The sequence below is a fragment of the Phyllobates terribilis genome, unplaced genomic scaffold (genome assembly GCF_046119375.1).
Source record: "Phyllobates terribilis strain yellow unplaced genomic scaffold, ASM4611937v1 Scaffold_7__3_contigs__length_470593459, whole genome shotgun sequence".
NCBI classification, from domain to species: domain Eukaryota; kingdom Metazoa; phylum Chordata; class Amphibia; order Anura; family Dendrobatidae; genus Phyllobates; species Phyllobates terribilis.
The window spans coordinates 226,197,645-226,221,662 of NW_027362767.1; the positions used below are offsets into that span (position 1 = coordinate 226,197,645).

Sequence of the window (24,018 nt, forward strand, 5' to 3'; positions counted from 1 at the left end):
CAACCCAGCAGATGGAGACACAATCAGGAGTGTTTACATTTAAAAAGAATTGCTGCCTAAGACCACCATTTCTATGGCCAACAGATTAGAGATGGTGGAGTTCAATCTCTTAGCTTTGTCATGTGTAGGAGGAAACAGTATTTTACGTGACCACAACTATGGGACCGAGGGCTGGCTGCGGCGCTGAGAGGGCGGAGTACGGTGAAGCGGACAAACTGCTAGACCGTGAGTGAGGTGCAGGTGGAGATGTTACAGAGTATTGAGAAACGTGGTGTCCTCGGTGAAGCAAACACAGCAGGCATGTCCGCTTCCGTTACAGCTGACGGGCTCTCACTCAGCCTGACTGGAGCAGGTATACAACCATAGGTTCTACGGTCGGAGACCAGGGTGACAATACTTGGCATGGTAGGAGGAGGACGAAGAAGAAGCAGATGAGGTTGATGGGGCGGCTGATGGTTGTTGAGGTCCGCATTTTATTGCAGTGAGATTGCCAGAGTAATGCATATTGATTGAGCAGCACAGTACTGTCCACTTGAACCTCAGGTATCTGAGTCTCATCAGGATCACCTCTCCCGGTGGTTGTCTGGTGACTAGGGTCAGGAACCTGCTGGGACCCTACATCGTCCTGCTCCGAATCCAAACGAAAAAATGTTGGGCATCCGTGCAGATGCTTTCCTTTTCTTCTTTACTATGTGAATATTTGGAGTAGACTTCTGATGCCCATGGTAGAGTGAGTGAACAGTTCTACAAACTTTTCCATCTGTGGTTCGCTACAGTCAGTTGGGCACTTGGACAGTTGTGACGCGGGGGATGCAAGGGTAATTGGGGTGCCACATCTGTGGACTGTACTGTGTGTGATGAGGTGGAGGAAGAACACGAGAGGCCACTTGAAGCAGCGCTTGCTATCCACTGGAGCACCTGCTCTTTCTGACCCTTATCAACAAGGTGTATCGCTGTGTGGCTGCCAAAGAACAAGAGTGGAGTAGCCCATTCAGTAACAGTTGTCAGTTGTCTTTGGATAGGACGTGACTGTGTTGGTTCACTAGTGCTTTTACTAACATTACCACCTACCCCACATATACCTTGAACACCAAGCCTATTCCCCCTTACACCACGACCTCTTTTTCCCACTCATTGCTCAGTGTGGTAGGAGCACGCTATTGGCAAAAAAAAATAGGTTTTCTACTCTGCACCAGTTCTGCACACACCTGAATTTCAGCGGCACTAAATGACAAGGTGACATGTTGCTTGCTGTATCACGTTAGTAATAGAAGAAAGTATTTTTTTGTGTGGATGACACCTGTATAACATAGCAGATAAGCTCCAAGATGTATCAAACTCGGATCTAGCCTGCTGTATCACATTAGTCACAGCAAAAAAATAGATTTTTTTTCTCTGCATGAGCTCTGCATACAGCTGAATTTCACCCCCCAAAAATGACAAGGTGGGCTAGTAGGACTTGCTTGCTGTATCACATTACCAAATGAAAAAAATAGATTTTATTAAGGGCTACTCGCACATGGAGCACAATAGAAGCAGTGCACAACAGAGTCCTAGGACATGGCCCTACTGTTTGTGTGGGCCTCAGTAATGGCACAAAAAAATTCTGCTGGAAAGTCTATTTCACAGACACTCAGGACACTAGTTATCTAAACTATCTGACTTCGAAGAAACCTCCTATCTAGCTAAAATCTCCGTATGCAGGAGAAACAGTGTTTGTGACCAGTTGCAAGCATAAAATGGCACTCACACAACATGTCTGCTCTTTATATAGAGAGGACATGTGCTTTCAGCAGCCAATGGCACAAGCCCTTGTGTCTGGACAGCGTGGATGCTTCCTGCGCCCTGATTGGCTAGCCGCGCTTTGCACACACAGAACAACAAAAGTCACAAGCACATTAGCAAGGAGCTGCTCTCAGCTTCTGTCACCTCTCCCCCTCGCTCATCATACACCAGCAGTATGCTAGCCAAAGTGTTAAACTCATTAGTTGCAACACAATTTTCCTGCACTTTTTCACCAAATGTTACCGATTTTTGGAAAAAGTTTCCATGTTTCCGATCACGAATCTGAATGTGCCGAATTTAACATTTTTTTTCTAACATATTCGCTCTTCACTACTGTCCACCATGTTTCTGACCTAATAGTGGAGATACTGGGAGTGCGGAGGTAAGAGGCTGCTTACACTGCTGTCCACCCTGTCTAATCTAACACTGCAGAAACCAAGAGAGCCGAGATAGGAAGGGGCTGCTCACTCTTCTGTCCTCCCTTTTTCTGAATGACTATACATGATATAGATTATATCTTGAGGTTACTGCAGCAGAGCTTCATGCTATACTATTTTCTACTGAACTTTCTCATAGGCACCTGTGATAACATTCTACAAGAAGCTTGTCAATGTATTAGGATTGCCTCCAGTATAATTCTGTAGTGATTACATTCCTACACAAGACTATTTCTATTGGCTAATTAGATGTATTAAAGCTACTGTAATTCTAATATTTCCAGTTAAATTTTTTTGGAAATTCAAGAGAACCCCTTTTAATTGAAAAGTAAAGTAATTTAATTAGAGGATATTTCACTAGTCTTGTCAAGCTAAAATAGCATTAATAGTGGATATCTATCATATCTGTTGGTCAGATATTAGCTGGTGAAATTTAGATTTTAATTTGTGAAGCCCAAGGGGTCAATAGCAGAGATTTGTCTCTGGGGGTGTTTACTTTTTCCCCTGCATGACGTTGACCATTTATAAGCTGGTAACTTCATGTAGAGATAGAGGGGAGAAAAAAAAACTCTCCACCCCATACGTGGTTAGATCTGGCACTTTGTGTGAGACATTAGTTCTGAGCTTATAGAATATGCAATATAATATACTAAAAAAATAACCTGTGAAAAAATTTTTTTTAGGCTCAGTGCCCACGATGCAGAAATGCTCCGGATTTTTCCTGAGCATTTCTGCATGCGGATTTTACATGTGTTTTTTCAGCCAGGGACAAGCGTTTTGCACATGCGATTTCGCATGCGTGTTAAGCGCTTTTCCAAGCGATTTTAGCATCACTTGGAAAAGTGCTTGACAACTTGGTCACACTATATAAATCCATGCAATTGGCATGGCTTTATATAGTGTGACCAAGTAATAGTTAAAAAAAAAAGAATAAAATTGTAAAAAATAATAAAAAAAAACAAACAAAAAAACATTATACTTGCCTTCCGATGGCCCCCGGGCTCCTTCAGTCTCCCCGGTGGCTCGCAGTGGTGTTAAAGGACCTTCCATGACTTCATTTAGTCATGTGACATGTCACGTGACCGCCGACATCAGCGGTTGCGTGACCTGTCACATGACTAAAGGACGTCATGGAAGGTCCTTTTACACCATCACGAGCCACTGGGGAGCTAGGACGCACTGTACAGGAGACCTGGGGCCATCAGAAGGTGAGTATGTTTATTTTTATTTTACATTATTTTTTTTTTTATACAGGTACTATTTTACCCGGGTCTGGAGGAGAGTCTCCTCTTCTCCAGACCCGGGTACCATCCACACAGTGAATCGCTTAATATCCGCATGTGTACATGTAGTCATGTGGATATTAAGCGATTCAATGCAAGTCAATTGGCGGCAATTGCGCTGCGTGTCCGCAAAACTAATGGACATGCTGTGGATTTTTCCGCAATGATAATCCGCAGCGGAAATTTCCGCAGCATGTGCTCAGCATAAGCGGATTATCATTGGGGAACATTGCAGACCTTCTACCAAGCGTTTTTTAAGTGTTTTCGTGGCGGAATTGCCCATGCGGAAACGCTTAAAAAACCGCATAGTGGGCACACATCCGTATTATATCTTTTGGAACTTGTAATATATTACATAATCTTTTTTTTTTTTTTCTGTTTCACCTTAGTTGGCAGAAGATGTAAGAAAATGTTTGCTGCCTCTTGGACAATCTTCTGAAAGTTACATTAACAGATGCAAACAATTTTGGGTAAGTAATTTTAATTATTGTAGAAGTATTCCACAGATACAAAAATTAACTGATTCATTGAAATTGTTATGAGACCAGGAAACAAGCTTCGTGATGGGATATGATCATTGGTTCTCGAGCAAAAACTCCTTGAGTGGTTTACCATTTATCCATTTCCATTTATCCATTTTTTTTTTTTTTTTTTTTTAATTTAGATGCAATTCCAATCTATAAAGTGCCAGAAGCAAGATTATACCCAGGACCTATCCATCCATTATTATTATAAAAGTGTCGCCCACTTTCTTAAAGACTTTGTTGTGCATTGGAGGGAAGTTATCACCAAATGTGTGCAATATATATCGGGTATGCTATCCTATTTTATCATTTTAATAGTTATTTTGCAAGAATATAATTGAAGAGGTGTCAGAATTCCTGTTGTCATTTTACAGTTTGACCACTAGTGGCTGTTATTGTTCACCTTAATTGTGCTGCAATCCCGCTCCTTAACACTGGAGGCTGCTGTTGTGTTCTGCAATTGCCCTTTACTAAGATGGCAGATTCAGAACCTGTGGGGACCATTTTGTTTCCTGTTTGGGCCTACTTAAAGCCACATGGATCTCACTCATTGCTTGAGTATTGTCTAGCTGTTAGCCTAGTTCCAGTCTCCAGCTCCTGAACATTCTTACCCAAAATGTTCTCGCCTATCTTCAGATTGTTTTCTACAACTCCTTTGCTATATCTAAGAACATCTACTAATGCCTGCCATTTCCTGCTCATGCTCCTTTGGCCACTGGTTTCCAGCAGTACTACGCAACATCGTAACAAGAGGAATTAAGGGATCAAAATGAATTAAAAGATTACTATCCCTAGATGGTATAGCCATCTTTTTCCTGAGGCCAAAGGAGTTTTAGAGCATTGTATTCAGTGTTGATATTTTCACCTACTACCCATTAGAGATGAGCGGTGTTCGACTAGAACTGTTCGCCAATCTCAAATTCGAGCTGTTTTGGGCGGTGTTGGAGTTGTTCGACGAACCCGAACGATTTGCAAAAAATTCGGCTGTTCGAGGTTATGTTCGATAACTGTTCGTGCACCAAAAGCGTGTCCTGCATGTCTGGTGCTATTTAGAGCACCAATCATGCAGGGATTGTCTGCCACTCACTGTAATGCCACAGCCATGGTGGTTGTGGCATTACAGTGATTGCCCAAATCGATGGGAACAGTGCCAACAGTGAAACATGAAAAGCCGGCAATTCAGCAGCGGCATACACCGGTACCCGACAATTTAGAACCGAAAGAATAGAGCTTCACACATAGATTAGATAGATATAAACATGTCAGCCACATATATACGAAGTACAGTGAAAGTGCTGCTTACTGTACTTGTCATTTAGCGTAAAGGATTTATCAAAAAAAATAATAGTGTTTTCATGCACCGTCTCTTTAAAAAAGCCGGCCGGCAATTCAGCAGCGGTACCCGACAATTTAGAATAGAAGGAATAGAGAATCACACATAGATTAGATAGATAGAAACATGTCAGTCACATATATATGAAGTACAGTGACCGTGTTGCTTACTGTACTTGTCATTTAGTGTAAAGGATTTATTAAAAAAAATAATAGTGTTTTCATGCACCGTCTCTTTAAGAAAGCCGGCCGGCAATTCAGCATCTGTACCCGACAATTTATAACAGACAGAATAGAGCTTCACACATAGATTAGATAGATAGAAACATGTCAGTCACATATATATGAAGTACAGTGATAGTGTTGGTTACTGTACTTGTCATTTAGTATTAAAATAAAGGATTTATTATTAAAAAAATTGGCGTGGGGTTCCCCTTAATTTTAGGCTCTAGCGGAGGTTAAGCAGACAGCTGGGGCAGATGTTTGAAGCCTGGGAAGGGGGTAATACCCACGGAGCTTCCCAGGCTACTAATATCAGCCCCCAGCTGAATACATAGCCTTTACTAGCTATTAAAATGGGGGACCCCCCCAAAAAAATGACGTGGGGTCCCCCCTAATTTAATAGCTAGCAAAGGCTAGGCAGACAGCTGGGGGCTGATATTAATAGCCCAGGAAGGGAGCCATGAATATTGGCCCCCTCCCAGGCTAGAAACTCCAGCCGTCAGCCGCCCCAGAAATGGCGCATTCATAGGATGCGCCAATTCTGGCACTTAGCCTCGCTCTTCCACGCTGCCCTGGTGCGGTGGCAGGGGGTAATAGGGCTGGGGTTGATGTCAGCTTATAATGCCAGCTGACATCAAGCCCAGGTTAGTAATGGAGAGGCGTCTATAAGACACCCCCATTACTAACCCCATAGTCAAAGTTAAAAAAAACACAAACACCCAGAATAAAGTCCTTTAATTGAAATAAACACACAATTCTTTATTGTTCTAAATTAAACCATACTTACAGTCACGCCCATTCCAGCTGAAGCCAACGATCTCCTGTAATAAAAATAAAATAATAAAGCAACCTCATCCTTACCTTTCCATGGTTCCCACGACAGCTTCAGCTCTGCTACATCGAGATGACAGGCTGGACCGCAGCAGAACGCCGCCATCCAGCCTGTCATCCCGCAGACACTGAGAAGAGCAGGCTTGCTTGCGCTCCACATTGTCTCTCTGTGACGGCATAAAGATGAGCCGAGGTCATGTCCAATGAACTCGGCTCACCTCATGCACGTCACTTACAGCGTGGGAGAATTCTCACGCTGAAGCGCTGAGTGCAGGAGAATTTTCCCACGCTGTCAGTGAGGTGCATGAGGTGAGCTGAGTTCATTGGACATGAGCTCACCTCATGCACGTCACTGACAGCGTGGGAGAATTCTCCTGCACTCAGCACTTCAGCGTGAGAATTTTCCCACGCTGTCAGTGACGTGCATGAGGTGAGCCGAGTTCATTGGACATAACCTCGGCTCATCTGGATGCCGTCACAGCGAGACACTGAGGAGCGCAAGCATGCCTGCTCTTCTCAGTGTCTGCGGGATGACAGGCTGGATGGCAGCGTTCTGCTGCGGTCCAGCCTGTCATCTCGATGTAGCAGAGCTGAAGCTGTCGTGGGAACCATGGAAAGGTAAGGATGAGGTTGCTTTATTATTTTTCTTTTATTGCAGGAGATCGTTGGCTTCAGCTGGAATGGGCGTGATGGTAAGTATAGTTTAATTTAGAACAATAAAGAATTGTGTGTTTATTTCAATTAAAGGACTTTATTCTGGGTGTTGTGTTTTTTTTAAATACTTTACTAGAAATTCATGGCGGTCATGTCTAATACTGGCGTGACCCCATGAATTTTGGGCTTGGGGCCAGCTGATAATACCAAGCTGGCCCTAACCCCTTTATTACCCAGTGAGCCACCGCACCAGGGCCCTGGATGAGTTGGGTACAGCGCCAGAAGATGGCGCTTCTATGAACGCGCCATTTTCCGGGGTGGCTGCGGACTGCAATTTGCAGCGGGTGGGGCCCAGAAAGCTTGGGCCTCCCTGCGCTGCAGATTCCAGCCCCCAGCTGCCTAGTTGTACCTGGCTGGACACAAATATAGTGCGAAGCCCCACTTCAATTTTTTTAAATTATTTCAGGAAATTCATGAAATAATTTAAAGAAAATTGACGTGGGGCTTCGCCCTGTTTTTGTGTCCAGCCAGGTACAACTAGGCAGCTGGGGGCTGGAATCCGCAGCGCAGGGAGGCCCAAGCTTTCTGGGCCCCACCCGCTGCAAATTGCAGTCCGCAGCCACCCCGGAAAATGGCGCGTTCATAGAAGCGCCATCTTCTGGCGCTGTACCCAACTCATCCAGGGCCCTGATGCGGTGGCTCACTGGGTAATAAAGGGGTTAGGGCCAGCTTGGCATTATCAGCTGGCCCTAAGCCCAAAATTCATGGGGTCACGCCAATATTAGACATGACCACCATGAATTTCTAGTAAAGTATTTAAAAAAACACAACACCCAGAAAAAAGTCCTTTAATTTGAAATAAAGACACAATCCTTTATTGTTCTAAATTAAACCATACTTACCATCACGCCCATTCCAGCTGAAGCCAACGATCTCCTGCAATAAAAGAAAAATAATAAAGCAACATCATCCTTACATTTCCATGGTTCCCATGACAGCTTCAGCTCTGCTACATCGAGATGACAGGCTGGACCGCAGCAGAACGCTACCATCCAGCCTGTCATCCCGCAGACACTGAGAAGCGCAGGCTTGCTTGCGCTCCACAGTGTCTCTCTGTGAGGGCATCCAGATGAGCCGAGTTAATGTCCAATGAACTCTGCTCACCTCATGCACGTCACTGACAGCGTGGGAAAATTCTCCTGCACTCAGCGCTTCAGCGTGGGAGAATTCTCACGCTGAAGCGCTGAGTGCAGGAGAATTCTCCCACGCTGTCAGTGACGTGCAGGAGGTGAGCTGAGTCATCCCGCAGACACTGAGAAGAGCAGGCTTGCTTGCGCTCCACATTGTCTCTGTGACGGCATAAAGATGAGCCGAGGTCATGTCCAATGAACTCGGCTCACCTCATGCACGTCACTTACAGCGTGGGAGAATTCTCACGCTGAAGCGCTGAGTGCAGGAGAATTCTCCCACGCTGTCAGTGACGTGCAGGAGGTGAGCTGAGTCATCCCGCAGACACTGAGAAGAGCAGGCTTGCTTGCGCTCCACATTGTCTCTCTGTGACGGCATAAAGATGAGCCGAGGTCATGTCCAATGAACTCGGCTCACCTCATGCACGTCACTTACAGCGTGGGAGAATTCTCACGCTGAAGCGCTGAGTGCAGGAGAATTTTCCCACGCTGTCAGTGAGGTGCATGAGGTGAGCTGAGTTCATTGGACATGAGCTCACCTTATGCACGTCACTGACAGCGTGGGAGAATTCTCCTGCACTCAGCGCTTCAGCGTGAGAATTTTCCCACGCTGTCAGTGACGTGCATGAGGTGCGCCGAGTTCATTGGACATGAACTCGTCTCATCTTTATGCCGTCACAGCCAGACACTGCAGAGCGCAAGCATGCCTGCGCTTCTCAGTGTCTGCGGGATGACAGGCTGGATGGCAGGATTGTGTCTTTATTTCAATTAAAGGACTTTATTCTGGGTGTTTGTGTTTTCTTTTAACTTTGACTATGGGGTTAGTAATGGGGGTGTCTTATAGACGCCTCTCCATTACTAACCTGGGCTTGATGTCAGCTGGCATTATAAGCTGACATCAACCCCAGCCCTATTACCCCCTGCCACCGCTACAGGGCAGCGTGGAAGAGCGAGGCTAAGTGCCAGAATTGGCGCATCCTATGAATGCGCCATTTCTGGGGCGGCTGACGGCTGGTGTTTCTAGCCTGGGAGAGGGCCAATATTCATGGCTCCCTTCCTGGGCTATTAATATCAGCCCCCAGCTGTCTGCCTAGCCTTTGCTAGCTATTAAATTAGGGGGGACCCCACGTCATTTTTTTTGGGGGGTCCCCCATTTTAATAGCTAGTAAAGGCTATGTATTCAGCTGGGGGCTGATATTAGTAGCCTGGGAAGCTCCGTGGGTATTACCCCCTTCCCAGGCTTCAAACATCTGCCCCAGCCGTCTGCTTAACCTCCGCTAGAGACTAAAATTAAGGGGAACCCCGCGCCAATTTTTTTAATAATAAATCCTTTATTTTAATACTAAATGACAAGTACAGTAACCAACACTATCACTGTACTTCATATATATGTGACTGACATGTTTCTATCTATCTAATCTATGCGTGAAGCTCTATTCTGTCTGTTATAAATTGTCGGGTACAGATGCTGAATTGCCGGCCGGCTTTTTTAAAGAGACAGTGCATGAAAACACTATTATATTTTTTAATAAATCCTTTACACTAAATGACAAGTACAGTAAGCAACACTGTCACTGTACTTCATATATATGTGACTGACCTGTTTCTATCTATCTAATCTATGTGTGATGCTCTATTTCTTCTTGTCTAAATTGTCGGGTACCGGTGTATGCCGCTGCTGAATTGCCGGCCGGCTTTTTTAAAGAAAGCGTCTTCTGAGCAGTTTGTCAGCTTTTGGACACCTTTGAAGGTGTTTTCTATGTGTTTCTATGTGTTTTTGTTTGCCTGCCATTGGTTTTAACGGTGTTCGACGGTGTTCTAAGGTGTTCGACGAACAGTTCGACGAACAGTTCCTCGAACATCCCGGTGTTCGACGAACCGAACCGAACCCGAACACTACGGGGGTGGCTCAACACTACTACCCATCCAGTAATATAAAGGAAGGGCCGTTATTAAAGGGATTCTCCAGCACAATCAGGTGCCTCTCACTTCCTCAACTGAGTTGAACGGTGGCGTTGACACCTGCTAAAATAGGTGCACAATTGTCCTGTTCCCTATTCTAATAATGCACGTGCACAACATCTGTCATTGTTCACCAGATAACCTCTTTAAGGCCTTAATCACACATCAGTATTTGTAACCAAAGTGGTGTAACCTATACAGAAAAATAGAGGCGTTCACATCTTTTCTTATTTCGGAGCCACTGCTTGGTTACAAATGCTGATGAAATTCGAACCAAAATTAGTTGATGTGAAGAAGCTCTAAATCCTCTGCCCACTTATGACAATGAGATGACTCTGCTGACATTGTCTCAGTCTACACAGTAAACTTGAAAATTAAATTAAGGTGTTGTAGAACTGCCTGAAGTTGTTTTTTTTTTTGTCTTTTTTATTTTTTAATAATAAAAGAGTTCCCTTGACTTCTGTAGAGAACAAGTTTAGTTTCTGTCATGGCTTCAATAAATAAGGTCTACAGTATTATAAAATATTGGCATTTTTAGGATTTGTTATCCTGAAAGAAAAAAAGTTTGGTATACTTTAGTTTTATACATTCTTTTGGAATCTTTCTTATATCTTTGGCTATGTAAGAAATGGCTTTCTAATATTAGCGAGACATTCCAGAACACAATTTGCACGAAGACTCTCAAATCTTTGTTTTATGTGATGTAGCCTTCATGTTAACTTAACCAATGATGGATCACTTGAATACATGTTTTGGTTTACAGATGGAACTATGGACTTTTTATCAATGAAGCAGGACTTGGAGGGATTTTTCAAAAGTGCTTCTCTGTCAGCCAAAGCGTTCTCCTCTTTGTGCAATGAGACTGCTGGCCACCATCAAGACTTTGACCTGTCACTGGTGATGAAGAACATTGAGGCAGCTGTCCCTGAATTGCATTCTTCAGTCGGAAATTTATTGCGGCTAATTAAGGTGCTGGGAGGTATTAATTCCGGGATGTTACACTCGACCAACAATAGGCAATTGCTTGGAGATCCTAGAGCTGACCTCGGCATTCATTTGTGGGGGAGAAGCAGAGACTCTGTAAGGGTGGCAATAGCAAAATGGAATTATGAAGCCATGCTGAGGGAAAATATGAGTTATGAAAGAAAAAAAGCACTAACTTGACCATCTTGATCATTTTGAGGATTTGTAGTCACTTAAAACCTTATAAAGTAATTATTCATGTAAGTATCTACTTTAAAACCTCAACTACTTGGAATCTTGGCTGAGTTCAGGGTCTGGACTTCTCAATTGTAATGACCTAATTTAAAATAAGTCCTAAAATGTAGAATAATGACTTAAAAAAAAAAAAAAAAAAAAATCTAGTGTTAATGTAAGAATTGCTCGATTTAAGTAATGTGTTTTTGTGATGTGTAGCATTATTTCATATTGGCTTGTGCGTGTCGTATTCCTATATCCTCTATCTCTTTATTTAAAGTGAATCTGTCATGTCGTCCCTCCCACCCTCCAAAAAAAAAGCTATTCACTTGCAGATCTAGGGTTAATTTGCAGATAAATAGCCTTTAAAATCCTGCCTGGCTGCCTTACTGGAAGAGTGGCTACAGGGAGAAAATTAACTTGTATCCTCCCTGCAGCCTCTTGCTTCCAGTCATTGGGGCGGGACAGAGAATGGTTATAGTCACTGCTCACTACACAAGAAGAGCTGCTGTAATTACTCACCACACATGGATTAATTGAAGCCTTCTCTGCCCACATGCTGCAGAGCTGACTGTCAATCAAAGTTTCCAGGGAGTGATTACAGTCAGGTCACTGTGCAGTGAGCAAGAACTATAATCTTCATTCCCTGCACCGCCCCGATGACTAGAAGCAAGCGGTGCGGGGAGGGATAGAAATTCACTTGAGCTGTTTCTTCAGTAAGCCAGATGGGCAGGATTTTAACTCTACCTGCTGATTAGCCCTATATTTTACTCGTCTGCCTCCCTTTAAATGGCCTTTCTGCTCATTGCCCTTTACAATCACTTCTTGGTTTTGTATTTGTTCTTAATAATAAAGTATATATGCTATGACTAGCTCCACCATGCACTCTTTTTTTTTTTTTTTTTTTTTTTTTTTTTCTTTTGTTGTTTTCTCAATAGCATTTGCTGGTAAATTTATAGAGCTTATAATTTACAGGGGTCTTTCACACGTGATTTTTATAGTTCTTTTTAGAATTAATTTCTCAATCAGGTGCAGCAGGCATTTGCATAAATGTTTTTTTTTTTTTTTTCCAACAGTGTCAAAGTTCTGCAAATTTGCATTCAGGTTTTCTTTTGCATGCCACTTGATTTCCTGTATCATTTGCAAAACTTCCCGCCACTTTCTACCACAATGAGACAATGAACTGGATTTTTATTTTTTTTTCACAGCATGAAAATCTCAATCCAAAATAAAAACTATCCTTAAATTGCAATATTGTTGAGCAAGCATTTCTGATTAGTCTGGAGTGCCTTCACTAAAAGGAACATTGCAGTCTTGTTCCTTGTTTCGTTTGCATTTCAAAATAGAGCTCGAATTGAATCTTACAACCATTTGAAGCTGATCTGTGAGTACTGGGTTTATTATGCTTATATGTACTTTGTGTATATATTCTTGCCTTTGTAGCTTAATCACATTATGCAGCGCTTTACATACATTGCCACCACTCGCTCTTCTTATTGGAGATCTCAATTGAAAAAGTCATATACACAAAAATTTTGGAGTTGGGAAGGAAACCAAACTAAATACTAAAAACATAAAAACTCGAAGAAGATGTTTCCTTTATACAGCCGGAACGCTGCCTATAACACAAGCTGCTGTATGTGATATATTCTATTAGAATCTTCCCGAAAAACAGACTGGATCAACCCTTAAAGAATTATTGACCCCTGCGCACCCATGACCCTCTTGATGGATGTGGGGCACTTCCCAGAATACCTTACATTTTCACATTTGCCTAGCCATCATTATTGTCATTTTTGTTTTCAAAGTTTCTCATCCTTATAATTGCCATTTTAAGGCTTTCTACACACAAACTGTAAAAATGACTGATTTGTAAGGAGGGCGAATGGTGGAACTTTCAATTATTTGCAGCCAATGGAATCTATTGTTGCTGGTTGCTTTAAAAGGAATCTGTCCATAGGATCACCCCTCCTAAGCGGTCTATATGGGTATCCAGGTCCTAGGATGCTGATTAAAGTGATACTTCGATATCTACATTCTGATGGCTTATTCCAGAGAAATCTACTCTTTCCAGGACATTTCTACTGACAGCACCACCAGGAGGTAGCCCTTTTTATCCTTGATAGGAACAGGACCACATAAGAGGTTAAATAGCCCCTGCCACAACCACCCACCAGTGTTTTTCTTGTCCCTATCAGGAACATACCAGGGATGACTGAATGTGCTCCTTAATACTCTGTTATAACTTGAGTATCATGGTGCACAGGTGTGCTCGTTACTTGGTGAGCAATGGGCAGTGCTTGAATTCAAACTTGAATCCCCGCATCTTTGGTGCTGGTTATGCAGCCAATAAGCTTGCAGGGATTGCCTGTGTCACTGTAATGCCATTGCTATCTTGGCAGTGGCCTTACTGTGAATGGCTGGCCGTCTGACATCAGATTATAAAAGCATGCAGCGCCAGGATCGGCACACTGATGCCATTGCACCGCTCTGTAACAGTTCATATTGGAGGCAGAGTGTGCTTGTCCAGGTGTCTGTGTGCACAGTATAATGATTGTGACTAGCCCAGGGGATGGGGATGACTCGGTACCCGGGCCTTTTGCCTGGCCTTTGGGGATGTCGCGGTGGTCGGCTCCCGGGCCAGTACCCTGTGGTCAGCTTTAAAAAAGGGGAATTGTATACTGGTATAATAGGTTTGTTAGTTTTATGAAAGTTCGTGACACCACCTGTGGCTTATGGTGAGAATCACCAGTGCTGCGGCAGTCCACTGAGGCCGAAGATAAGGCAGCTCGATGGTATAGCTCCCCACAGGTGGAGCTAGGCCTCAGGGCAGCGTACGGAGACGGGGGATGCAGGACAGGCGAGACCCAGCGGGGTCAGAGCAAGAACAGGGACAGACATGATAGTCACTTCAGTACCTTTTACTGATGGAAATTCGGGCACATCCCAGAGCACTGTAGGGTGAAGGGTGCATATCAGGATCCTCCCCAATGAGTGGGTTTTGGGCCTCCTGTTTCTTGCCTCTGCTTAGTAAGTTTCTGACCTGCCTGGAGCTAGGCCTAACTTTGTCTCTGTCCTGCGCTGGCTGACCTTGTGGTAGGGCCTTGTCTTGGAATACACGCTCCTCAGCTTGCGGGGCCTATGTGTCTCCCGGCTCTGTTACATATCAGCACTTTAGCGATCCTGGGACTTGTAGTCCTCCAGGGATTCCGGTTATACCTTACTGGGTCATAGAGATCCCGGTAAGCTTGGACCCGGTGTCTGGTAACTTCTTCGGGGTGAGCCGGTTAAGCTCCTCTGCCCCCTATGTACTAACTCTCCACTCGCCTTCGGCCTACTCGGGCCCTCACTAGACTATACACACGAACGGCAGCTTGCCGCGCTTCACCGATCTTATGGCGCCGGCACACCTAAAGCTCCCTATTCTGAGCTAACAACTGAGTCTGGACTGTGCTCCACTGCAGGCTGACCTCTCTCAGGCTTCTCTACTGCAGTAACTCTCTCAACAGACTTGACTAGACTGAGCTCGACTCCGTATTCAGGTCTGTACTTGCTGAACTCTCCAGAGGAACTGAACTGCCTGGCTCCACCTTCCCTATTTTTATCCCTAACGGGCTCCCTCTGCTGGTCTGAGGTGGAAGGTGGAGATCTGTGAATGTTTATGGGGGGCCTCTTTTGGAGGAATCAATCAATGCACTCTTCCAGGATCTGTGATACCAAGCGCAGCTGGGTGTCATAATTGCATACTGTACTGTTGATACTAATGCTGAAGATGAACAATCAGACTAAGAGCCCTTGTCAGGGCTAATCCTGTGCTTTGCTGTTTGTATCACATACATTCTGCATTTAGTGTAGGGAGAGTGTGTTGCAGGAGCAGGGAGAGTGGCAGAATACAGTCTGTAGACAGAGATTAGGTCCACGCAGTCCGTTGGCAAATATATAGCTGCAGCTTTTTTTTGCGGGGGCTGACACAATGGAATATATTTTGATCCATCAAGTATTGCATTCTTTGAGGTCCTTTTGTGTTCTAGAACACTCCCAAAAATTGTTAAAACATTTTCCTGAGTTCTGTTTCTCAGCCACACAGTATAATGTGGTCTGTGAACATTTCTGGGATCTCTAAAACTGAGAAAAAGCTGTTCATTTTTATTTTTAGGGTTCCATTTCTCTGTAGCCCATTAAGCACGTAGTATTGTATGGCAATGATGGCAGAATCACGCAAGACTCCTGAGGGAATGAGTGTAGGAATTTGAGCCAGAGGAAGCTGACTCAACAGCAAAGGTGGCAGAAGCCTGTGGTCCTTATCCATCCGATATCCCTGACCCACCAAGGCCTGAGCCCAGGCCACATCCTTTACCGATATGGTTCTTGCGGACTGCAGGCTGTAGAGCCAGGGTCCAGGAACTGGTGAGCGGACTGCAGGGCCTGGGCTGTTTGGAAGAGACAAGGAGGCGAACCAAGACCAGGTCTGGACAAATGCTGTAAGGCCCACTAGCCATAAGGTACTGTGAGTTGGCATTGCAGGGGGTGGTAGTTACTTGTGACCGTCAGCGGAGAAGGGGGTCCATTGAAGAGTTTGGGACCTGTCATCACATCTCATTCAACCATCGTACAGTAGAGCTGGAACACTTGCCTTGAAGGCTGCAAGAGCTGACGGCTGGAACCAGGGTCATGTTCCTCAAAATGGAGGGGCAAAATTGCTGGTATGCAGTGGGTCTGATCCCAGAAGGAAGGGAGCAAGATTGGATTTTGGCCTGGGAGAGGCTCCTCGATGCTGCTCGAGACAGGCTACCAACGCCCCCGAGAGATCGTATTGTCCTTGGAGTTCCCCACCTCTTATGCATAAGAAGCCGATGGTGCAGGTTACACAGGGGGTGGTTACCCATTTCTGTATGTCGGGGGCTCCGGCACTACCTCAAGCTGGGTCACTTACAGCCCAGGCACCTGGTAATCTGGCTCCAAGAAGCAGGTGGAGGCAGTTCCCCCAGCCCCAAGAGGAAGGAGAAGAAGCGGACACCTGAAGAGAATTACTGTATTATCCTCCTTACTACACTGCTCAAAAAAATAAAGAACACTCAAATAACACATCCTAGATCTGAATGAAATATTCTCATTGAATACTTTGTTCTGTACGAAGTTGAATGTGCTGACAACAAAATCACACACATCATCAATGGAAATCAAATTTGTTAACCAATTGAGGCCTGGATTTGCAGTCACCCCCAAAATTAAAGTGGAAAAACACACTACAGGCTGATCCAACTTTGATGTAATGTCCTTAAAACAAGTCAAAATGAGGGTCAGTATTATGTGTGGCCTCCACATGCCTGTATGACCTCCCTACAATGCCTGGGCATGCTCCTGATGAGGTTGCAGATGGTCTCCTGTGGGATCTCCTCCCAGGCCTGGACTAAAGCATCCGCCAACTCCTGGACAGTCTGTGGTGCAAGTCGTTGGTGGATGGAGCGAGACATAATGTCCCCAATTGTGCTCAATCGGATTCAGGTCTGGGGAACGGGCGGGCCAGTCCATAGCTTCAATGCCTTCATTTTGCAGGAACTGCTGACACACTCCAGCCACATGAGGTCTGGCATTGTCCTGCATTAGGAGGAACCCAGGGCCAACCGCACCAGCATATGGTCTCACAAGGGGTCTGAGGATCTGATCTCAGTACCTAATGGCAGTCAGGCAACCTCTGGCGAGCACATGGAGGGCTGTGCGACCCTCCAAAGAAATGCCACCCCACACCATTACTGACCCACTGCCAAACCGGTCATGCTGAAGGATGTTGCAGGCAGCAGATCACTCTCCATGGCGTCTCCAGACTCTGTCACATGAACCTGCTTTCATCTGTGAAGAGCACAGGAATTACTATTTGTGAATCAGCTAGTGGCAGATCTGTATGAGCAGAAACAAGATAGCAAGAATACTGACACTTTAGTGTGTTTTTACGAATCATTTGCTACAGTCTATTTGAAAAATTCTTTAATAAAAGTCAAGTTTTAGCATGTCCCTAAAGTTGCGTTTAGTTGTCACTTGTGGGCAATATGGTAATTAATATAAGTTATCCCTATGATGGTGTGAACACCTTCTGTTAGATCATGTGATAGGTCATGGGAGTAATCCTATCAAAGGGGATCATGTGTAGTGATGAGAGAGCACTAAAATGCTCGGGTCGAGCACATTGGAATACTCGGGTGCTCGACCCGAGCAACGAGCCCAATGTAAGTCTATGGGAAACTCGAGCATTTTTCAGGCAGCTCCCTCCGGCGGTCTGTAGAAAGCCTAAAAATTGCCCAAATCGATGGGAACAGTGCTCAAATGACATGGGAACAGCATGGGGAAGACCCCTGGAAGCATTTGACTCCCAGGTCACTGCTGTCAATAATGTTGTCAGAGGTATTACGCCACTTTTACTCATAATAAAACATACAAAAACTAAACCAAAATAGATTTTCCTGGGAAATATGTTAAGGAACATCCTTTCCAGGGTAATGACTTGTATATAAAGCAAAACAAATAACCAAAAACAAAAATACTGCTCCACACCTTGGGCTATGTTCACACGTAGCGTTTTTGATACATTTTTGTACTTTTGCATTGCTTTCAACCGTGACCAATGCATTCACTGGGAAATGTCATTTTAACATTTTACAACCTTATCTGGCCATGTGGTGTGTCACACATCAGACACATCCTGTTTCATTTATGAAGGAGGGATTGTGAAAGTCACAAACACTATTTTTACAGCCTTACTATTCTTAAAGGGCCAGCAGTCTGCTATGCTTTGTTGTTCCCATTACTAAAGATTGGGTCTCCTATACTGTTATTGCGTATGCAGTGAGTGGCAGGTCTGCCCAAAATTTGGACGCAACCCAATACCCCTTTGAAAATGTGGACACACCCCAATACCCCTTTGTTTTCAGGAGGCCCTCCTCTAAGTCTCTTCAATGTTCCCATTATTAGGAAGTGGGTCTCCCATTGTGTTTGCCCATGCAGTAAATGCAAGGGTTGCCCAAAATTGGGAGTCACTCCAATGCCTCTTGGAAGAGACGTGGAGGAGGGCCTCATAAAAAGAAAAATGTTCCCATTAGAAAGGAGCGGGTCTCCTATACTTGTAATGTCCATGCACTAAGTGTATGGGCTGACAAACATTTACCCCTGGTGAGTATACATGAACATACTGTATAATCTTTTTTTTTTTTTTTTTACGGGCATCATAAAGACCCTTTAAAAAAATTGTGGGTGTTTCATCACGGACCACGGTCACCCTGGTGATATGGTGGTGGTGGAGGATGAGGAGAAGGAGGACAAGCGCAAATAGCCAAAATCAGGAAGCTTATACCCATGTGTGGGTGTGAAGAGGTGCATGAGAATACATTTGGATTTGAGTTTTTGTTACGCTGCTATTATTCGGTGGTGTTGAGAAGTCTGGCCCAATTCAGCCCTTGTTCATTTTTATAAGAGTCAGCCTGTCAGCATTTTCAGTTGACAAGCGGATGCGCTTATCAGTTATAATTCCACCAGCGGCACTAAAAACCCGCTTTGATAAAACTCTAGCGGCAGGGCAGGCCAGGACCTTCAAGGCATACTGTAGAGAGCCAGTTCATTCCACGTATCCAGCTTGGCTACCCAATAATAAAGCACAGAGGAATCACGGAGGACGTTGGTACGGTCGGCAAAGTACTCCCTCAGCATCTTCCCAAACTTTGCATTCCTTGTGAGAGTACCCCGCCCCTCAGGGCCTGTGCGATGGGAGGGGCTGAGAAAATTCTCCCAGAACTTTGACAGTGTTCCCCTGTCTCTGCTGGATTGGAGTTGTCTGTCTCGCCTGTAGTCCTTGGTTGTCCAACGAACTGTGACCTCTGCCGCCAGCGTTTTCAGATGGGAATTTTTGTAATAGTTGCACAACAAGGGACTTCTGGAACTGCCCTATTTTTGTAGACCTGTCCGCCTCAGGAATAAGAGATATAAAGTTCTCCTTGTAGTGTGGGTCTAGAAATGTCACCAACCAGTAATGACTGTCACCCAAAATTTTGAGAACGCGAGGGTCATGGGAAAGGCAATGTAACAAACTCAGCCATGCGTGCCAGACTGCTAACAGGCAAGACTTCCATGTCCTCACCAAGAGGACGAGTGACTATGCTCTCCTCCTCTCTGTCCTCAGGCCATTCATGCTGAACAGACGGTATGACAGTTGTGCAAGTAGTACCGTCTATAACGCATGAAACTAGCTCTTCCCTTTCCCCCTCCCCCCTCCCCCTCCCACTCCCCCAATCCACGTTGGGATGAGATGAGGCTGGGCTGTGTAATAACCCTGTATGGTTCCTTGCTCCATCTCATCGTGCTCCGCCTGCAATGCATCCTCTTTGATTGTGAGCAGAGAGCATTTCAGAAGACAGAGAAGTGGGATGGTGACGCTAATTATGGCAAAATCGCCGCCACAGTATTTTCAGCGCAATTATGTGATCCGTGTGACTGACAGACAAATCACAGTTTTAAATAGCTGGATTTTTTGCACTGTAATATGGAAAGGACCTGGCTGTATTCTGCAGTGCCAAAAAGCAAATGGCGCAGAAAAATGGTTTTCTCTGGATTGCTTTTTAAGCAAATAATCAAGATTAAGATCCCAAAAAAAAATTATTCCTGGTCCCTGAGACCTGGGCCTATGTCTAGAAATATCTAGCAGCAGCAGACAAAACTAGAATGGAGCCTCTTGTGCTATATACCCTGCCTGCCTATATACACTGCCTGCCTGATATCTCTGCAGATGGATTAGTCCTCAGAAGGACTGTTTGTTGAGATGGATATGTGTAATATACTTCTGTTCTACCTACACTACCTAATAAACAAGCAAATCTCTCCCTGACACAGCAGCAGCTCTCCCTACACTGTCTGATTCCGTAGTGAGTGTGACGAGCATGGCAGCGCCAGGTCTGATATAGACCTGATGACGCTGTGCGGCCAACCAATCACTGTAATGCCACAATCAACATGGCTGCGGCATTACAGTGAGTGGCAGACAATCCCTGCATGTTCATTGGCTCTGTAAAGAGCGCCAAACATGCAGGGAGGGGACCCAAGCTCCCGCCGAGCAACCCCGGAAATCCTCGGCAAGCGCCGAGCATCTCGAGCAGTGAGATGCTCGGGAGAGCACTGAGCAGTAGCGAGCATGCTCCCTCATCACTAATCATGCGACATGTCACGTGAAACATCGGGTACCTGGGGTGTGGGCCATGCCTTCTAATCTGCCCTAGCTACTCTTAATCCATCCCTGGTATGGAGGGTCAATGTCTATCTCTTGTCCAAATAACCTAAGGATCCTGGACTTCCTGCAGTCAGCGTTTGACAAGGTGCTAAGACCTAGTACATTGGAGGTCCAGATATTTTGCCTTGAGCACCTTCCTTGATTATCCTCTAGTTAGTTAGCCCTGGATCTGAAGGTTTGTAAAAGCCATCCACAGGCTTGGGCCCACAGTAAAGAGATCTGTCCCTCCATCGGACTTGTCATATTTTTCAGACAAAGACGGACCTAGGTTTTAGAGGAGGAAAATAGAACAAAAATTAAAGCAAAAAATGTGGTCATGATGCACTAAGGAGGAAGGGGGTATCTGCTGCTGACACTGTTATAAGGGTAATGTCCCCTAATTCTATACTCTCACCACCCATCCTGGTATATATACAGTGGGGAAAATAAGTATTTGATACACTGCCGATTTTGAAAGTATTCCCACCTACAAAGAATGGAGAGGTCTGTAATTTATCGTAGGTCACTTCACCTGTGAGAGACAGAATCTAAAAATGAAATCCAAAAAATCACATTGTATGATTCTTGACGAATTATTAAATGTATTCATTGCATTTTATTGCATGAAATAAGTATTTGATCACCTACCAACCAGCAAGAATTCTGGCTCTCACAAACCTGTTAGTTTTTCCTTAAGAAGCCTCCTACTCTGCACTCATTACCTGTATTAATTGCACCTGTTTGAACTCGTTACCTGTATAAAAGACATACTCAATCACATTCCAACCTCTCTATCATGGCCAAGACCAAAGAGCTGTCTAAGGATACCAGCACAAGGCTGGGATGGGCTACAGGTCAATAAGCAAGTAGAATGGTGAGAAGGCAACAACTGTTGGCACCATTATTAGAAAATGGAAGAAACACAAGATGACTGTCAATCTTTCTTGGTCTGGGGCTCCATGCAAGATGTCACCCTGTGGGTTAAGGATGATTCTGAGAAGTCAGGAAACAGCCCAGAACTACATGAGAGAACCTGGTCAATGACCTGAAGAGAGCTGGGACCACAGTCTCAAACATTTCCATTTGTAACACACTACGCAGTCTTGTATTAAAATCCTGCAGGGCACGCAAGGTCCCCCTGCTCACGTCAGCTCATGTCCAGGCCCGTTTGAAGTTCGCCAATTACTATCTGATCCAGAGGAGGCATGGGAGAAGGTCATTTGGTCAGATGAGACCAAAATAGAACTTTTTGGTATCAACTCCACTCGCCATGTTTGGAGGAAGAAGAAGGATGAGTTCAACCCCACGACCAACATCCCAACCATGAAGCATGGTGGGGGGAAACATCATACTTTGGGGGTGCTTTTCTGCAAAGGGGACTGGAAGACTGCACCATATTAAAAGGAGTATGGATGGGGTCATGTATCGTGAGATTTTGGCCAACAGCCTCCTTCCCTCAGTAAGAGCATTGAAGATGGGTTGTGGCTGGGTCTTCCAGCATGACTGACTAGAAACATACAGCCGGTGCAACTAAGGAGTGGCTCTGTAAGAAGCATTTCAAGGTGCTGGAGTGGCCTAGCCAGTCTCCAGACCTGAACCCAATAGAAAATCTTTGGAAGGAGCTGAAACTCAATGTTGCCCAGTGACAGCCCCAAAACCTGAAAGATATTAAGTTCTGTTTTTCTATTGTATCAAATACTTAATTAATTTGCATTTTATTGCATTAAATATGTAAAAATCATACAATGAGATTTTCTGGATTTATTTTTAATTGTTGTTCACAGGTGAAGTGTTCCTACGTTAAAATTACAGACCACTCCATTCTTTGTAGGTGGGAAAACTTGCAAAATCGGCAGTGTATCAAATACTTATTTTCCCCACTGTATGTCCCCATCCTGGATATATGGCCCCCATTCTGGTATATATGAACCTCCCATCCTGATATACATGCCCCCCATCTTGGTATACATGGCCCCCCATCCTGGTATATATGGCCCCCATCACACTGCACACACACAAATAAACAATTCTACTCCCCTTCCCTCTGCTCCCTCGCAGCACTGCATCCTGTTCTGATGCCAACAGCTGATTTCATTGTGTAAGCAGCACATAACATCCCTGCCATGCACCCCCAAGGCTACCGGAATATTCACTGCTCCCCACGCCTGAGATTATGAAAGTGGAGAGCAATGAATATGTATTTTCTTTAATAGTGCGCACAGTGTTAGCCGCAGCCGCCGGCTCCTACAGCGGCTGGGCGAATACATTTTTCTGCTATTAAAAAAAAAAAAGAATATTCACTGCTCCCCGTGCCCATAGTCCCTCCCACCTCTAGATGCCAGTAACGCGCCCCCTGGGCCGTGGGGTACTCGGTGCCGGGCCGGTTGTTGCTAGGGGAAGATGTCACAGTGGCGGTGACCCGGTCCGTGACCCAGGGCGGTCGATCAAAAGGGGAATATATACAGGGGATGAATAGTTTTTATATATACAGTTCGTGACGCCACTTGTGGTATGCGGCTATGTGGAGCCGCCGCTGCGGAGCAGATCCTCTGGAGCTTGTATGAATGCAGCAGAGTTGGTTTAGCTCTCCACAGGTAGAGCTTAGCTCCAGGGCAGTGTAGATGTCATTGTTATGAAGTAGCACTCGTGGTGCAGTGTAGTGCAGGGAGTGATGGCGCAGCAGCAATAACTGACAGAGACTGTGGGGTGCAGTCTTCAGGGTTTTACTCACTATTTTCAGACTCCAAGTTACCAGGGCCAGAGTAACCTCCCACGTCGTCCTGTTCTTACTCAGGGAGGGGTTCAGCCAACCCTCAAGTACCTCCAGGGTACATAGCGGGACTCCCTTCTGTGTGTTCCTTCTGGCCGTCTCCCTGCACCTCACACCTAGTGTCCCAATCCAGTGACCGCGGACCTTGTCGGGCGACGTCTTCTCTGTCCCCTGGGTCCTCTATGGCTACCTTCTTGGTGATACAGATGTGGTTTGTGGCTGCAGTACCTGAAATACTACAGCCTCCGGTTTCCTAGTTGAGACTTGAAGAACTCTGCTAGTTTAGGGACCGGTCCCCTCTGTGCAACCTGACCCCTCCACCGCCTGGCTGATTCGGGCGTACGGGTGGCCTCCAGCACTGCCCGTACCACTGGGGTCCCTTCCACATTCCTGGAGCCTTTCTCCTGCTCCTCTCCTCCTCAGTCTGTCCTGGGCCTCTCCTCAGGCCCTCCTCCTGAGCAGAGCTCCTACAGAGCTCCTGCTCCCAACTCTTCCTCTCACTGAAGAACCTCTCTAGAATGTTCCACCCTCTTTTTATATCACTTCTTACTGAGCTCCCCTGATTTACTTCATCCACCCACATCCAC

The 24,018-nt window shown here is 45.2% G+C and overlaps 2 protein-coding genes across 2 annotated transcripts in view; both read left to right on the top strand.

Annotated features, from left to right (window-relative positions):
• The window catches only part of LOC141155469 (kinesin-like protein KIF14), a 96,064-nt gene extending 84,683 nt beyond the window's left edge, over window positions 1–11,381 (top strand). Inside the window, exons 27-29 of the mRNA XM_073642335.1 lie at window positions 3,895–3,975; window positions 4,170–4,317; window positions 10,981–11,381. Coding sequence (XP_073498436.1) covers window positions 3,895–3,975; window positions 4,170–4,317; window positions 10,981–11,381 — 630 coding nt within the window. The remainder of the gene's footprint in view (window positions 1–3,894; window positions 3,976–4,169; window positions 4,318–10,980) is intronic.
• A 1,333-nt stretch (window positions 11,382–12,714) lies between these two features.
• The window catches only part of ADGRD2 (adhesion G protein-coupled receptor D2), a 642,994-nt gene continuing 631,690 nt past the window's right edge, over window positions 12,715–24,018 (top strand). Inside the window, exon 1 of the mRNA XM_073639770.1 lies at window positions 12,715–12,798. The gene's annotated coding sequence lies outside the window, so the exon portion shown is untranslated. The remainder of the gene's footprint in view (window positions 12,799–24,018) is intronic.